Source organism: Antechinus flavipes, chromosome 4 (assembly GCF_016432865.1).
Source record: "Antechinus flavipes isolate AdamAnt ecotype Samford, QLD, Australia chromosome 4, AdamAnt_v2, whole genome shotgun sequence".
Taxonomy (NCBI): Eukaryota; Metazoa; Chordata; class Mammalia; order Dasyuromorphia; family Dasyuridae; genus Antechinus; species Antechinus flavipes.
Genome location: NC_067401.1, coordinates 164,430,649 through 164,448,723, shown reverse-complemented (window position 1 = coordinate 164,448,723; position 18,075 = coordinate 164,430,649). Strand labels below are relative to the sequence as shown.

Below are 18,075 nucleotides of genomic sequence, written 5' to 3'. Positions count from 1 at the left end.
AAATAGAAAGTATGCTGGATTAGGAGTCAAGAGGCCTGGGTTCTAGTCTTGGCTCTGTCAATTCATTCAGTGATTAGAAACATCACTTTCCTCTCTGCTCTAGGCCTCAGCCTCTTGTCTGTTCCATGAGAAGATTTCTAACGTCCTTTCTGGCTCTGCAATACCAACAATATGGTATGAAACAGTATGAAAGTGCAAACAAGGCTAACTCTGGCTTTTCTGAATCCTGTTTCCTCAGACTGTGTCTCCAGTCTCAGACCTATCACCATCTATTCCCAATATTCGAGACCAAATTTTCCTCCCCCTGTGTTCTCAGTCCCTCCCCTCCCTGTGGCTAGCTAGCTAGGCCTGACAGCAAAGGTGCCTACCGAGTAGGAGCTGAGATTCAGGACAGGGTACAAAGAGGGCTTCAGCTGTCTGCCTAAGCTTGGGGGAAGGGGATTGCATTGATACTGCCTGAGATGCCACCCAAGTCCCAGGAGACTATTCTGGGAAAGGGCATTGCTGAAATAAATCTTCATAGAGAATTCCTGTTTGAATTCAATTGCCTGAGACAGGAGGAATGTTCCATGTCTGGACAGACCAAAATGTCGGGGATATTTCTAGGTCAATCTAATGACAAATTTGAGGACTCAAACCTCAGATGGGATACTGTTTGTTGGCCACAGGTTTCTCTATTAGGTTCAAAGAAAAGATGTCAGAAGAGATAGATCTTCTGACTAGAGCAGAAATTAATAGAAATCTGAGGTCCAGTCCAAATACACAGGAAAGTTACTGTTCCCTTCCCAAGAGCACCATACCCCATAAAGAGAGGAGACTATTCTACTAAACTAAGTGTGGTACAATAGGGTCAAGAGGGAATGAGATAAATCATAGAAACCAAAGTGGGCCTAATAGAGAAGCTGGTACTATTAAAAGGAATTCTGCCACTGTTTGAGCCAGAGCAGGGGTCACTATTGACCAGGAGAGGCAGGCTCTCAGATCCAGTACCTTCTAATGAAAAGTCAAGTCAATAAATATCATGGGAGCAGAGAAATTTTCACAACTCCTTTGTTAGGAAAGCATAGACTCTTTGAGCATATATTAATGACATCTCATAATATCTGGACTCTCATGATCTTGCTCATAACCTCTAATTTCATTTTTATCAAATCCAAAGTTCTAAGAAAGACAATATATTCTTGAGAAATAAGATAAAATTGTAAAAGATTCTTTCTACCACCTGTTCAGGTCTCATGCTGGAAGCCCATCCCAAGGCCTAGGAGGAAAAATGGCCTGATACCCAAGGTACTAGTATTGAGTGGGCCCTTGAAACAATATCAGGCCTGACCAACTTGGCTATAGGGGGCTACAAACTCAGCCAGAGGCACATTCCAAACGCCTAACCCCATCTTTATTTACAGCTCCTCAGGCTACAGAGTAATGGCAAACAACTCAGCTCTCAAACTGTAACAGAAAGAAAAAAGGGAACTACTGGTAACCCTCTCAGTAAAACTACCAGCTGGGAATAGGATAGACCAGGGAACAATAGCAGCCACTGAGCCTCAGGGTGTGGGGCTCCTAAGGGAGAGAGGCTGCTGATTTAGGAGACACTTGGCATGGCTGCCTGATAACCCTGTGAGGAATGGGTCCTAGAGGGCTACCCAGGCATGAGGGAGCTGGGGCCAAAAGGGTTTGGAAAGCAGGGAAAGAGGCTCAGTTGAACACCTGGGAAAGGAAGAATGGAGATTTCCCAGCTTGCCCAAGACAGAGGCAATAGCAGATGTTTACAGTGGAACCAGGTTGTAGGAGGATGGAGCTCCCACCTCACCATCTTAGAGAACTAATTTGATTCAACTCCCACTGGTCCCAGGCCCCCCCAGATGTCCCTTGCTCCTTCCACCTTATCTCAGAAGTACAGGAAGAGATGGGAGGGTTGCCATGCTCAACTGCCTTGGCATCTAAAAGCCAAAAAGGGAAAATGAGGGCCCCAGGCTGCCTGGAGGGCAGACAGAGCCAGGCAACTCCAGAGACACACAGGTTAGAGTATGAGAGGATGGGTGGTGACAGGGGCCAAGTCCCCCAAGTCACAGTAACAACTTGGAACCTCCCTAAAGAAAAAGGAAGGAGGAGAAGGGGAGGGAGGGCCTTGAGTGTCAATCAAGTCCATCCTTGCAGGTACTCAGCCCAACATGAGCATGGCCCTTTACTTGCCCTGCCAGGGAGATGGGCCCAGAGGAGAGGGAGAAAAACCAACATAAATTCTGCAACTTTCAATCTTCCAGAGGCCATGGGGAGGAAGGGAGCGGCCAGGCCACTGCCCTTAGGACTTCTTGGCATCTTGTGTGTTCCGGCGTTTCAGGTCACTCAAGTCAAAAGGTTTGAAAGCTGTTGGGTGCAGAGGGAGTTGAATGTCAGTTTCTGAAGAAGATCACTTGTCTAATCCCACCTTCCCTAAGGAAACCTTAGGATCCACTCCATCCCAGTTTTGTATGGAACCAGTCTCCAAGCTGCCCCTGTGGGAAGATTCGTCTGTCTCCTTCAACCAGATTTCTGAAAGAGGAAGCAAGCACTTCCTCAAGTATTTCTTTCCTAGCCCTGCATCTAAGTGGCCAATGCTCTCATGAGTTCAGAAGGGAAGCTAGGACTCAGTAGCCTCCCCATGTCCTTCCAGGGGCACTCACTCTTCAGGCTGGGGTTAGGAACCTTTTCCACATACTCCTCCACCAGGCCACGTTCACTGCCAGACATCTGGTTCCGGAGATCTCGTTCCACACACTGCCATGCTGTCCAGAAAGGGAAATAAAAAGTTAGGGACCAAGGCTCAAATTGACTGCAATATGAACTTTTGGAATCTAGTTGTCTAGATTTGATATATACTTTGCCATGACAGTTAAAATTACAAGTCAGAGAAAGATCCTTTTACTATCTTCTGCCCATGAATCAATCTCTCTCAAAATCCACCTCTTCTAGGAAGCCCTTCTTGAGTAATGCACTAAAATTAATCCTTCACTGTGCTCTTCCAACCACTATGTATTATTATTAATTTGTACTTGTTGCCATGTTTTATAAGTTGTACTTGTGTTTCCTGTTTCCTTAGCTGGATGTAAGCTATCTAAAAATAGTGACCATATCATGAGATCACACAACATAATGGTAGGGAAATCTAAGATCACCTAGTCCACCCATTCATTTTACAGATAAAAACACTAATTCTTAGACTGGTGAAGTGCACTGCCCAAGGTCACACAATGATTTAGTAACATCTATATGTATACATCTTACAAATAAGATTTCATTTGCTTCTCACAACCATCTTGGGAGGTAGGTGCCATTATTAACCATCTTTCTATATGACACTGAGGTAGACAGAAGTTAAATGCTTTGCCCAGAGTCACACAGGCACTAAGTGTCTGAGGCTGGATATGATCTTAGGACTTCCTGACACCAGATCCAGTGCTCTATCCTCACGCTTTAGTATTTAAAATAAGACAGAACTTGATTCATTCTTTAGTGTACTCTCTCAGCAACTAATTCAGGGCCACTTGATCCGCCACAGAATCTGAGTGACTTCAATGCTAAAGGGATCTCCCTAATGAAGTGAGACAGAAAGAGAATCTCCTTTGCAGGAGGTTATTCTTTAGAACTAGAAGGCTCTGAGCAGTGAGGAGGATGGTTTATAAAGAAAAGCCACAAAGAGACAATGACACAAGGGTGAGGAACTCTGGAAAAGGGATCAGATTACTCACCTTCATAAATGAAGCGAACATTCTCTTCATGAGCTGGAGTAAAGATCTCACTGCTGTTGCTTGGAGACCGGGGACTACTATTCCTTTTGCCATTGTAGACAACTCTAGATACAGGGGAACTGGGGACAAATACCTATGTGTGAGTATCTGGAAAAATGTCAGAGTTTGAGAGCTACCTCCCACCTCATGGTAGCAAGGAGACTTGTAATCAAAAAAGACCCTAGTCAGGCCCTGTCTCTGTGGAGTAGATGATACAAGTCTCACCTGGTCATAGCTGGGGGTGTGTGATCCAATCACTCAACTCAAATGCCTGGGTCTCCTTCTTGGTTTCAGTCTGATGTTGGGAATCTCTGGAAGGGCAACTGCTAGAGAAGAAAAACCAAGTGTCAATCCAAGCCACTGCCTCTCTCTAGAACTAGACTAAAGCAATAATAAAGTAAGTTGGATGGATGCTAGAGACCTTGCTTCCTTTTTTGGCATTTAGTTATGTCTATGTTGTTAGTATGGACAATATATGAGCAAGCATGGGGTCCTAACTAAATTGAGAGCAGAAAAGCCTGCTTTTCTCCACCATCTTTCAAAAATCCCAGACAAGTGGCCCAGCAATCCTTTCTGCCAATTTCTTAAATAGCTTATAAAGATATCATTCATTTGGGTCTGTGTGACTTGAACTCATTAAGTGAGCTAGATGCACTTAAGAAAAAATGTTACTCATATTTTTATGTCAGATCACCTGCATCTCAAAAATGGTCAATTCCTCCTCCACACCCAGAAAGCCCTCTCTTATTTTTTTTTTATAATTTTTAAAGCTTTTTATTTTCAAAGCATATGCATGGATAATTTGACAACGCTGATCCTTGCATAGCCTTGTGTTTCACATTTTATCCCCATCACCACCTCCCCAGATGGCAAGCAATCCAATATATGTTAAATCCAATATGTATAAACATATTTATACAATTCTCTTGCTGCACAAGAAAAATCAGATAAAAAAATAAAGTAAATGAATAAGAAAACAAAATGCAAGCAAACAACAACAAAAAGTGAGAAACTTATGTTGTGACCCACATTCATTTCCCACAGTCCTCTTTCTGAATATAGCTGTAGAGCCCTTTCTTATAACATGGTGCTGTTTATTCTTTATTCTTGAAGAGAATCATGACATCAAGAAAGTGATGTCATGACATGCAAATAAATTAAATTTAAGTGAGGGTGGGCTGTGCACATCACCAGCCTCACTTTCTCTTACAGACAGAATAACAAGAAGGGATAACAAAATATAAGAACACTTCAACATGTTGTGTTTCTTATCCGGGACTGTTTCCCCCCAACCTCTACAAAGAAAGTACATTTTCCTCTCTCTTCAAGGTCTAACTAATGCTTAGTTAAGTATTTTGGTTTTTTTTTTTTTTAATGGAATCCATAATCATCTCATAATGCAGTAATCATCATAAGCATTTAAAAACAGATAAGGGTGCAGCAAGATGGCCCAATGGATAAGCACCAGCCCTGAACTCAGGAAGTCCTGAGTTCAAATCTGATCTCAAACAGGAAGTCCTGAGTTCAAATCTGATCTCAGACACTTAACATTTCCTAGCTATGTGACGCTGGGCACTTAACCCCAACTGACTCAGCAAAAAAAAATAAATAAAAAATTTAAAAATAAAAATAAAAAGAGATAAGCATGAAAGTGATAATAGCTATGTACCAATATCTGTTACACAAAGTGAGAAATTCTATAAAAACACTACAAGATCCTCCAAATTAAATCAAAACCTGCTTTAATATTCAATGACCTGAATAAACTTGCTGATATAGGGAAAGAGATTGAAAGGATTCTTGGACAGATTTCTCCCTGTTGCACAATGCAAAGTTATCATAAAAGTATTCTTCCAGAAGTGTCAAAATGTTTTAGAATGGTGATCAATTAATATCACAAAACTACTAACTCATGATATTTTAATGAAGAAATTATTGCTTAATAATATGGGAGTAATTTCTGAATTTACTGTTTATGTATTATAAGACTATCAATTTGTTAGGACAAAGATCAAAACCAATACCAACTTGAATTAAAAAATAAGAAAATAAAATATGCTATTTAAACAAGTCATTAGCTTATAAAACAGGAAATAAATACAAAAACAGAACTTGACACAGACTAATACCATTTCCTAAGAATTAAGTTTTACTGATGTCTGTCATCTCAAAAAGAGACTAAAGGAGTCTAGAAATAAATATATCCCAAAATATTTGCTATCATTTTGGCTAGGGGGTTCTTTACAATCTACCTATGCGAATTCCTCATCCACTAATATTTATCCTTCTTCTCTAGTCCAAAGATAATTCTCTATGCAAACAGAAGCAAAGTAAGAAGTCTCTCTGCCTTCTCCTTTTCATATGGGATTATTGTCTCATCTCACTCAAAATATTTTATCCCTTCTTTGATCCTCCTGCTCTTCCCCTTCAACATAACTTTAAAAAAAAAAAAAAGAAAGAAACCACCACCAAACCAAAACATTATTCTTAGCTTTACTAACCAACTACAGCTCACTCAACTTTAGCAAGCCTGATACCAAAGCTTACAGTACTATTGGTGTTTCTGGACTCATCCTCTTACTGCTTTTGCTGGCTCCATGGCTCATGGGGGGAACCTATACTTCTAGTGTTTTATGGATTAAGGGAGCTCAGCTCCTAGAAATACTGCTCCAGTGCCATCTCTTTGGTCTGATAGGCAGACATCTTCTGAGAGTATAGTCAGATTCCAAAGTCATTCAAGCCTACTTTCAAGCTTCCATTTAAGCACCTTGGTTTATAACTTCAGAGTATCTCCAAGAGTCTGTTTCTGGGTTTTCAGAAGGAGGCTGACCTGAGTCTGTTCTCAGAGAAGCAGGCCCTCACTAGGTTTCTGTCAGGGTAAAACAGAAGAGGGAAGGGGCAAGTAAGATTACAACAACCTAGTTAGGGCTTGACCTAGTGGGATCCTGTCACTGACCAGTATTTATAGCTACCTTTTGCTCTGGGGATTTCCATAGCGCAGGAGAATGACTATTTTTAGTTGGAAGTTCTCAAATTAGGCAGACAGAGAAAAGCACTATACTAGTGATAGAGGGGAGTCAGAAGAAAGGCTGAACTGACTGAATAGCAAGTACAGCCAGCATTCAAGATGACAACCTAGGAAAGAGATACCCCAGAAAATGGCATCCAAGGCAAACAAAGACTAATGCCATCAATGTCTCCATTCTGATACCCTACTTAGAAAACAAAAAAGCTTATTTTAACTTGCTCTTGAGGAGTTCACTGGCAAAGACGAAAGGAATGAGCAGAGAGAGAATTTCACTTCTCATTCTATCTTTGGACATCTATAGAGGGGAAAATTAGGTTTGTGTGGATATTTGCACATAGGCCTATAATCCAAAAAAAGTCAAAGTTAGGAAGAAAGTTCCCAATATCCACTAAAACATTTTTAGAAGCATATTCTTTGTGGTAGCAGGGAACTGACTAGAAACAAAGTCAGTGACCATCAACCAGGGAAATGGCTGGACAAATTGTGATACATAAATGTGATTGAATATTTATTAATCCAATTTTACAACAGACAGTAAAAAGCAATGAAAATGAACTTTTGTTCAAGGCACAGGAAGTCATACATGGATTGATGCAGAATGAAGTAAATAGAAAATATGCACACTATAACAGTGTAAACAGAAAGAATAACAACAATTACAAAATCAAAATTGAACACTGAGTGATTTAACTAACAGGCTTGAACATAAGCAAAAGATAGGAGAATGTAGCTTGTTTTCCCTTCTTTGCAGAGTTATGGAAATAGAACACTGCATATTGTGTGAAATTTGACTACGCTGATTATTTTTTTCTAAACTGGTTTTCTTTGTTTTTTATTCGAACTTTAAGGCATGGCTCTCTATGAGAGAAAGAGGGAAAGGCACATTAGGAAATGAAGGTTATGTAAAACAAAAAGTATGCATAAAATTTTTAAAAATAAAACCATCAGCATCTGAAAGGTGATTGTGAGCTTTTTCTACCCAGAAACCATGAATATCCAGCTTTCACATTTACATTAAATCAAACTACTGTACAAACGTAAACCTAATTACATCAAAGAGATTAGGTAAGGTTGGAAAGAAATTTAAACAGAGGCATTGGAAAGAAATTTAAACAGAGGCATTAGAAAGAAGTAGGAATCAAGAAACTCTCTTTGCTGAATTTCTTGTAGCATTTATAAGAGTAAATCACATCATTTAAAATATTTACTCGAGGAATCATAGAGTTGGAAAGGATCTAGTCCAAGTACAAAGTTGACAGGTCTTTAATTGGGCACTGTCATCAATAAAGAATGCACTACTTCATGAAGCAAATCATTCACTTTCTGAAAGTTCTAATTGTTAGGAAGCTTTTCCTCTAGATGTAAAACTGAAATCTGCCTTTCCATAACTCCCACCTTGTGGAAGAACTATTCTTAATTTTACTTTCTGAAGCCATATAAAATAAACCTAATTCTCCTTCCACATGACATCCTATGTTTTTCATATCATTTCATGACATGAAATGTTTTTATTGTTTTTTTGTTGTTTTTGTTTTTTGCTGAGGCAGTTTGGGGTTAAGTGACTTGCCCAGGGTCACACAAGCTAGAATGGTTAAGTAACTTGCCCAGGGTCACACAAGCTATCAAATGTTTTAAAATGGTAATCATATTCCAAATTTTCATTTCGTCAGGCTAAAATACCTCATTTTATGACATGATAGGTTTTGATATAGTTTTGGGGCAGCTAGGTGGCACAGTATATATAGAGCACCAGCCCTGAAGTCAGGAGGACATGAATTCAAATCTGGCTTCCTAGCTGTGTGACTCTGGGCAAGTCACTTAATCCCAATTTCCTCAGGGGGAAAAATATGATATAGTTTTGAGTGTCCTCACCATTCTGCCTGTCTCTGATGGAAATATTACTAGTTTGTCAATGTCTTTATACACTATTTCATGTGTATTATCTTCCCACTGAAAACATAATCTTTTCAAAGTTCAGAAGAAAAACAAACAAGCAGGGTAGCATTTAGAATTAACATGTAAAGTTTGTTATATACTTGAGGAGAGGGGAGAAGCAAGCAACAGAGATTCATGTTTTTACATATAATCTTTTTCAGATTTTTTTTGCTGTTATCAAATTCAGAAATATATATACACACATACACAGATATACACACACACACACACACACACACACATATATGTATGTATATATATATATTTTTTTTGAAATTCCACTAACTGAAAGACCAAAGTTGTATTCTATTTTTAATGTAATGTAAATTCTCTTTCCATCCCTCAATGAGTACTTGAAAAGTCATTCATTTACATTCCTTTCTGGTCTCCTCCTGATGAAGGAAAGAACTCTTGACTGAACTAGCTTTCAGTGAATCTCTTATCAGAATATCTTTCTAAAACAAGAGTTCTAGACATCCCTTCTAGTATCTTGCCCTGATTCTGCTTATTGTCATACAAACCTCCATAGGTATCTCCCATTTGTTGATTCTGTACTACAGAAGAAAATTAGAACCAATCTCTCTGCAACCACCAATATATGTTACTGTTCCATTGGTCAGAAGTTCTTACCCAATCAAGCCATTCTCCAATTGATAAATGGTCAAAGGATATGAAGAGACAATTTTCAGATGATGAAATTGAAACTATTACCACTCATATGAAAGAGTGTTCCAAATCATTATTGATCAGAGAAATGAAAATTAAGACAACTCTGAGATACCACTACACACCTGTCAGATTGGCTAAGATGACAGGAAAAAATGATGAATGTTGGAGGGGATGCAGGAAAACTGGGACACTGATGCATTGTTGATGGAACTGTGAACGAATCCAACCATTCTGGAGAGCAATCTGGGATTATGCCCAAAAAGTTACCAAATTGTGCATACCCTTTGATCCAGTAGTGTTTCTATTGGGCTTATATCCCCAAAGAAATACTAAAGAAGGGAAAGGGACCTGTATGTGCCAAAATGTTTATAGCAGCCCTGTTTGTAGTGGCTAGAAGCTAGAAATTGAATGGATGGCCATCAATTGGAGAATGGCTGGGTAAATTGTGGTATATGAATGTTATGGAATATTATTGTTCTGTAAGAAATGACCAGCAGGATGAATACGGAGAGGGTTGGAGAGACTTACATGAACTGATGCTAAGTGAAATGAGCAGAACCAGGAGATCACTTTACACTTCGACAACGATATTGTATGAGGATGTATTCTGATGGAAGTAGATTTCTTTGATAAAGACTCAGTTTCAATTGATAAATGATGGACAGAAGCAGCTACACCCAAAGAACACTGAGAAACGAATGTGAACTATTTGCATTTTTGTTTTTCTTTCCGAGTTGTTTTTACCTTCTGAATCCAATTCTCCCTGTGCAACAAGAGAACTGCTCGGTTCTGCAAACATATATTGTATCTAGGATATACTTCAACATATCTAACATATATAGGACTGCTTGCCATCTAGGGGAGGGAGTGGAGGAAGGGAGGGGAAAAATCGGAACAGAAGCGAGTGCAAGAGATAATGTTGTAAAAAAAATTACCCTGGCATGGATTCTGTCAATATAAAGTTATTATAAAATAAAATAAAATATTAAAAAAAAAAAGTTGTAAGAAAGGCAAAAAAAAAAAAAAAAAAAAAAAAAAGAAGAAGAAGTTCTTACCCTTATTTGTTGTGGCAGTTCTTTTGGCAGTCTAGTAAAGTCTATGGGCACCTTCTTGGAATTAATATTTTTAAAAACAAAATAAAATACATGGAATTACAAAGGAAATGAGAGGTTAGTGAAAATAAAGATGTAATTTTTTACCTATTCAAATTCATGATTCCCTGAAATCTCTCCATGGATTTCTAACTAAGAAATCCTGCACTCAAACTTTTCCCTTAACCAATGATTCCTTTAAGGAGTTCAACCTGAAATGTTTGAAGAAATGTTTCTATTTAAAAAGAGTTAGAAACTTAAAAGATAAGAAACTATTCCCTGCCCCAATAGGTTTCCCTATAATCTGACCCTGACTCCAAACATGAAGTATAATCACATGTAAACAAGGAATGTGCAAGAAGCACAGGATCAGTGGTTCTCAACTTTTAAAAGTTTGATGATGGGCAGAACCAAGATGGTGGAGAAAAGGAAGCTACTTGCCTGAATTCTCCCCAAAACCCTTGCAAAAATATCTTCAAATAATGCCATAAAACAGTTCTAGGAGCAGCAGAACACCCCAAAGAAAGGAGTGAAATGATTTTCCAACCAAAGACAACAGGAAAGATCTGTTATATCTGGGTAAGAGCTGAGCACAGTCCAGAACTCGCAAACCAGGAGAAGCAGGCCTTGAAAGCAACTGAATTAGTAGTAGCAACAGCTGCTGCTGCTTTCCAGAGCTCTCAGTTCACAGATAGGAAGGGGTTGAACAAATGGTCAGAAGATTACCAGGGTCTCTTTGCTGGCACTGAGGCAGAACTCTGTTGCTACTCAAATCTAGTTTGCAGATCTGGGTGGCAGTTCCAGGGAGAGAAGCAACATTAATACACCAGAGTTTGTGACCACAGTGGAGCAGAGACCCTCCTCATGATTCCAAAGCAGAAAAGAGGGCATGTGGTTGCTCACAAACCAGAGCTCAGGCCAGAAGAGTAATATTTAATTATCATACCACCTTGTTAGAACTGAAAACTTTTAAGTCTCTAGAATTATCTCTGAAAACACCTGCACAAAACCCCTTGAAGTTTAGGACAGTATAGTCTCTATCCTGGAAATAATGACCTACTTTAACACAGTTGCTGAGAAAATGAGCAAGCAACAGAAAAAAATATTCTGACCATAGAAAGTTACTATGGTGATAAGGAAGATCAAAACACATACTCAGAAGAAGATAACAAAGTCAAAGATCCTACATGAAAAGCCTCCAAGAAAAATATTCACCTTGTTCTTCTACCCCCAGTGCTTAGCACTGTGCCTGTACAGCACAGAAATAAATGCTTTCTGACTGATTGAAACAGATATTCTGTAATAACTCTATAAGCCTCAACCTCTAAAACCACTAGGAAGGAAAAAAAAAAGATTTCTTCAGCCCTCTTTAATTTATAAATCCTCTCCATTAAGAGACATGAAAACCCCAGGTTTCATTGAAAGACTGGAATAAATTATCTCTCTTATTCTTTTACTATCCAGAACAACAAACCACCTCAGCCTTTGGTGTTCTAGAGCTTAGTGCCATAGAAATTACCCAAGACAAACTCTCTTTACTTTCTTTAAAATCACTCACTGGACTTTCTCAGGATACAGACAATATCTAACTAGTTAGTATCATACGTAGGAGAGAAAACTAAAACAGGCTAGAATAAATTATGTTTTCCTTTTCACAAATGTCATAACACTCCCACAGTTTCAAATACCAATTTTATGGAGATAATGCCCAAATTTTTAAACAGTACTATGCTGTCAACTGCCTAGTGGATATTTCCATCTGCATTAAAGCAATGAATTAGGTTCCATCTCTCCAAAATTCATAAATCTAAAAAGGAAAATGACAAATATTAAAGGAACTGAAAGAAAGCAGTCATGCTGAAGCGTTTGAGGGTGGAGCTGTGAATTAATACATTCTGGAAAGCAAATGAGCATTATACTGCCAAATTGATAAACTGTGGTCACCCTTTTGCTCAGAGTTAATACCTATATCCTAAAGGGAAAAACTAACTGCAGCAATTTTTTGTGTGATAATAAATACCTAGAAACTAAGGACTGTCCATCCGTTAGGGAATGGCTGAATAAATTATGACGAATGGGTATAACATAATAATATTTGCCAAAGGACAATTTTGGTGAAATCTGGGAGATTTGTATGAACTGATATAGAATGAAGTAAGCAGAAAAAGAAAAATAATTTATACAATAACAACAATAGTACAAAAACAAACACTTTTGCCTTAAAAATCTGATCAATGGAATGATAAATGAATTATGGCTCCAGATGAATCCATGTCCTGACAAACAGGAGATGGACGCAGGAGGCAGAATGAGATTGAATTTTTTGAACATGGGTGATTCAGAAATTTATTTTGCTTGATTATGCATTCTTACAAGGATTTTGTTTTCCTTTTTTTTTTTTTTTCCAATTGGGATGGTGGGATGGAAAATAGATTTTTGCTTATTAAAAAAAAATTTAAGCAAAATTAGAAAAATTTTAAATGACATTTCTAAAATGTACCTCCTTCTAAAACAGCTCTACTATAGGACTTTATCCTACTTATCCAGATTCAAAACTATGGAGAGTTCTTTTTTTTCCCCTCTCCCTTGCCCTCTGGAGGGATTTCCTTCAATACTCTCTTTACCCTCAGGCTCCTGGCTCATTCTCCCATCACCTCAAGACAGATCCTAATCTGTAAAAGATGGGAGTATAACCAAATGAGGTCCAATCCTATGATGCTCTGCTTAGATTTTGCTGTAGTTTCCCAAGTCTCTCTGTCTGGTATGTCTAAGCCATCCCCTCAATTCATCCTACATACATCAGAGTAATATTCCTAAAACAAAGCTTTCAATCATGTCCTTCTATAGACTATAAACTCCATGAGGGCAGTGTTTTTCATTTTTTGTTTGATTTCCCAGTACTTAGCACCTAACATTTTAAAATATTTTTAAAAGAAAATCAAGATTAAAAAAAAAAATGCAGGAGAAACAAAACAATAATTGTTACTTTATTCAATCTCAGAAATAAATATTTGAAAAAATAAACCATGCACAAGTTGTTTCTTATATAATTCTTATTCTTTCTTATTCTTTATTTTTATTAAAGTTTAATAACTTATTCTTTATTTTTTATTCAAATTTAATAATTAATTTCATAATAAAAAAGAAAAAAATTAAATGAAAGCTCAGAGAATTACAGTAGTTTGTATGCAGTCATATCTTAACAAACAAGAAAAAGTTGCTAGAAGAAGCTTTTGCTATCCTTCCACACAACTTGATCCTTCACTGTACCTTTTTTGTAGCACTCTTAGGGTCTTCAGGCACTGAAACCCACTTATACCATGTGGGTAAAAACGTGCTTATAGAGAGAGACTAGGTAATCTGACCTGGGCCAGAGATATTATACCAATCCAGATGTAAAATGAATTTATCTAATACTTTCCCAGTTTCAGTCCTGAAGTTCCAGCTGTCTACTAGATCTCCACAGATCTATAACAAATATCTAATCAGATTTCAAACTCAAGATGTTAAAAACTCACTCTTTCCTTCTAACTTTTACTTCCTTCCTAACTGCTTTCTTTTAATGGTACCACCATCCTCTTGGTTCAGTTTAATGAACACTTTAAAGTACTTGCCACACAAGGACACAAAGACAAAAACAATTCCAGCCTTCAAGAAGCTTATTCTAATTATTGTTCTGTAAGAAATGATGAATACAGAGAGGACTGGCGAGACTTACATGAACTGATGCTAAGTGAAATGAGCAGAACCAGGAGATCATTATATACCTCAACAACGATACTGTTTGAGGATATATTCTGATGGAAGTGGATCTCTTTGATAAAGAGAGCTAATTCAGTTTCAATTGATCAAGGATGGACAGAAGCAGCTACACCCAAAGAAAGAACACTGGGAAATGAATATAACCTGCTTGCATTTTTATTTTTCTTCCCGGGTTATTTATACCTTCTGAATCCAATTCTCCCTGTGCAACAAGAAAACTGTTTGGTTCTGCACACATATATTGTATCTAGGATATACTGTAACCTATTTAACATGTAAAGGACTGCTTACCCTCTGGGGGAGGGGGTGGAGGAAGGGAGGGGAAAAATCAGAACAGAAGTGCGTGCAAGGGATAATGTTGTAAAAAATTACCCTGGCATGGGTTCTGTCAATAAAAAGTTATGAAAAAAAAAAAAAAAAAAAAAAGCTTATCCTACAGTCCCCCAAATCCTGAATTGAAGAATCCTCATTGCCTTTTCTCTTTCCTTCACTTTATCATCAAAATAGTCTTATCAGTTCTACTTTGAAATATTTGAATATTCAAATATTTCTCAAATCTACTTTAATTTCCACTGGTCCCAAAAAAGTTTAAGCCCTTCTTACTCTTTATCTATACTGCTATAATCCCATCTTTGATACTCATTCCCTTAGTGACCTTGGACAATTCACAATTCATTTTCTTCATGTATAAAATGAGGGGATTGAATTAGATGGCCCTTAGGTCTTTTCCAATTTGAAATTTAGGAACCTGTATGAGATTCCCAACTGGTCTTCTTGTCATCCCCTCTCCCAAATATTCATGACTCCTATTCTGATCTCATCACTCCCTGCTCTATGATGTTCAGTTATTGCTGCTTTTTGCTTTCAGAATAAAATCTGCTCAGTATTCAAAGCTCTCCACAATGAAAGCAATCTGCCACTTCTGCCTTTTCAATACTATTCTTCTTCACAAACTCTTAAGCTCCCAGTAAAATGAAGTACTCAGAATTCTCTATTCTCTTTCTGCTCTTGCCTGTTTTGGTTCACACAACATCTTTCTCCAGATGAACTCTCTTTCCTACTATTCCTTTCTCAGTTTCCACTTCCTCCAAGAAGTTTTCCCTGACCCCCTAGATAGAACACTCTTTTCTTCCTCAAACTTTTCTTAGAACTAAATTAGGATCTCTCCCATACTACATTAACCCATATTAATTTGCATTATAATTATTTGTATACACAACACATCTCCCTTATTAAACTATAATGTAAGGCTTAGGAGCTATATTTGATTTCATTTTTTAAAAAGTCTCCCTACACCTAGTAGAAACTTGGCAATGTTTGTTGAATTGATTCCTTTAACAGTCTTTACATATATTCTCATGCCCTCAAAATCTAAGAAAGAAAAAAGTGAATGGAGTCTATTCCAACTTTGCTGGGGAAACAAGTACAAAATGAAGTAATATTTTCAAGATCCCACAGTGACTAAGGTCACAAAAGGACATAAACCCAAGTAACTTTAATCACACTCAAAAAACACTTCCTATGAATAAAATAAGGAAACACAAGAGGTACTCTTAGAAGCAGAAGCAGTGTTTCCTGATTCCCACCAACATTATTCTTGCTTTTATTGTCATATTCAATAAGTAGAAGGGAACAGTGGTATAGTGGAAAGAAATCAGGCCCTAGAGATTGGAGAAACAGATTTAAATCCTGCACCTCCGATACCTTTCTAGTATATGCAACCTAGCAAGTTATTTAGTTTCTTTAGGCCTCAGGTTCTTCAATGTAAAATGGATAATATCTTTAGTACTTCAAAAAGTTGTGAGGATCAAACAGGTGGGTATAATTGGTGCAGGGGAAAGATTAGGGAATTTAGTAGTGTCTAAATAGTCCTGAATTCAAATTCTGCCCCAAACACTTACCAACTATGTATCCGTAGACAAGTCATTTAATTGCTTACCTGCCTTAGTTTCCTCATCTGTAAAATGGGAATAACATCGACTATCTCTGATAGTAACTTGTAACAATCAAATGAATAAACATCCTTTTGCAAATGATAAAATGCTAGCTATTATCATCAAATGAAGTAATATGTATAAAGAGCATTACAAATCTTAAATCATACATATAATAACTACATATAGCTACATGTGTAGTTATCACAGACATTTATATGATTAAATATACTATATATATTTATCATTTACATATTTATATGATTTAAGGTTTGGAATAAATAAAATCATTCTGTCTCCAGGCCTCTGAAAATTCCAATTTAAGCTAGTCAGATTAAATCTAGAAGGTGATCTTCAGACTCAGGGAACAACAGGGCTTCTCAAATTTATTAAGAAAGTTGTGACTGGATTGGAAGTCACTTGAAAATCCACAATTAAAACTTGCAAATTTCACCACCTCTTGGTGCTGCTTCCTGCCATCAAAGGAAAGGAGGGATGATGGTCCTATAACAGAGTAGCTGAACCTCTAAATATTAGGAATTCCAATTCCAGCTCTGTCACCAACTTGACACTGATAAATCTTCCTTTGGTATGAGGAAGTTTAAAGGGCATACTTGTCAAATTACCTGAGGACTATAGCAACAGAAACTAAATAAATATAAGAGCTGGTAAAGCAGGGTTTTGTGCATAGTGTAATAAAAAACAAACAAAAAAGATTGGACTATAACTGACTTTTGGGTCCAAGTCAATCCCCTACCTATGTGGACTCTCATCAAAGTTACTTGAGCCTTATTTTCCTCATTTATAAAAAGAATTTGGTCTAGATAATTTCTAAGGTTCTCAGATTAGACTGGTACAAAATTCTTATTTATCAGTTCTTTCTAGGCTCTCAGTGAATAATAATAATTGCATTAGACAAGTACAAGAAGGGGCTCTTCGGCCTCAAAGGAAAAGTCCATTCCCAGGCTTCTGGGATTACTTGCTATTGCTGGCAAAGTTTTATGAACATTTTTGCCCCAAAAGTCAGGCCGACCCTCCCCATATCCCCAAATTTTTATGCACTATTCTGAAAAGGCCAGCCACAGGGATTAAATGTGAAAATTAGCGTCTCACCTAAAAGGAGAAGAACCTGCGACTCGCCGGCTTCCTCTCTATATCACTAAGGGAAGAAGGGAACTGGTGATACTTCCTGTGGAGAGCTGGGGGGTCGTAATATTTGGGGGAAGGGAAAACCAAATGGAAAGGATTCACCAGGTAGATCTGTTCCTTTCCATTCACCAACTTGTAGTGAGGCAGTCCCACTCCTGACTTTCAACCTAAATTTCTGGAATACCACTTCACTATACCGCCTATGCCCTGCTGTCGCGACATGACTATCTAGTCCCAGGATGGGGGGAGGGTCTCTCTCCCCCAATTAGAAGTCATACAACACGACAGGTATACTCGTATAAGTCAGGGGGTTGGATTCCTTCAGCGGGAGGGGGCGGAGCCCACCTCACGACGTGACGTGTCGGTCGCATCGCGACAGTGCGGGGATGGGGGGGTCGTATCGTGACATGAAGGGGGGGTGGAGAAGAAAGGGAGGAGGCGTGGCCCAGGCCGCGTCAGGGGCGGGGCGATCCCCACAGGTTTCCGGCGCGAGCCCAGTCCCGCCCCCCAGCCCCGGGCCCCTAGCCGCCCCCTGGCGCCTCACCTCGCCCAGTTTCAGACACCGCCACCGCCGCAGCCGCTTCCAGCTGGGAGGCCCGGGCCGGAAGTGACGAGACAGAGGGGCCGCGCAGGCGCAGGATGGAGGGAGAGCCCCCATGTGATTGTTCGGCCCAAGCGGGCCTCTCTAGCAGTAAGTAGCCCCACGGTAACCTCGGCTCAGAGGTTTTCCTGAGGGGCGT

General features: G+C 38.6%; 1 protein-coding gene across 11 annotated transcripts; it reads right to left on the bottom strand.

Moving 5' to 3' along the window:
* Positions 1 to 1,371: 1,371 nt before the first annotated feature.
* On the bottom strand, positions 1,372 to 18,023 carry MCRIP1 (MAPK regulated corepressor interacting protein 1). 11 transcript variants are annotated; one of them, XM_051995363.1, is made up of 6 exons: positions 17,880 to 18,023; positions 10,455 to 10,508; positions 3,993 to 4,093; positions 3,729 to 3,847; positions 2,664 to 2,765; positions 1,372 to 2,367 (listed from the first exon to the last, which is right to left on the bottom strand). In XM_051995363.1, exons 3-6 carry the CDS (start codon positions 3,998 to 4,000, stop codon positions 2,303 to 2,305), a joined length of 294 nt encoding a protein of 97 aa, XP_051851323.1. In that variant the 5' UTR covers positions 4,001 to 4,093; positions 10,455 to 10,508; positions 17,880 to 18,023; the 3' UTR covers positions 1,372 to 2,302. The 11 variants fall into 11 exon arrangements, with proteins under 11 accessions (XP_051851323.1, XP_051851329.1, XP_051851327.1 ...); XM_051995369.1 differs by having other exon boundaries at positions 3,993 to 4,090; XM_051995367.1 differs by having other exon boundaries at positions 10,455 to 10,505.
* Positions 18,024 to 18,075: the final 52 nt, after the last annotated feature.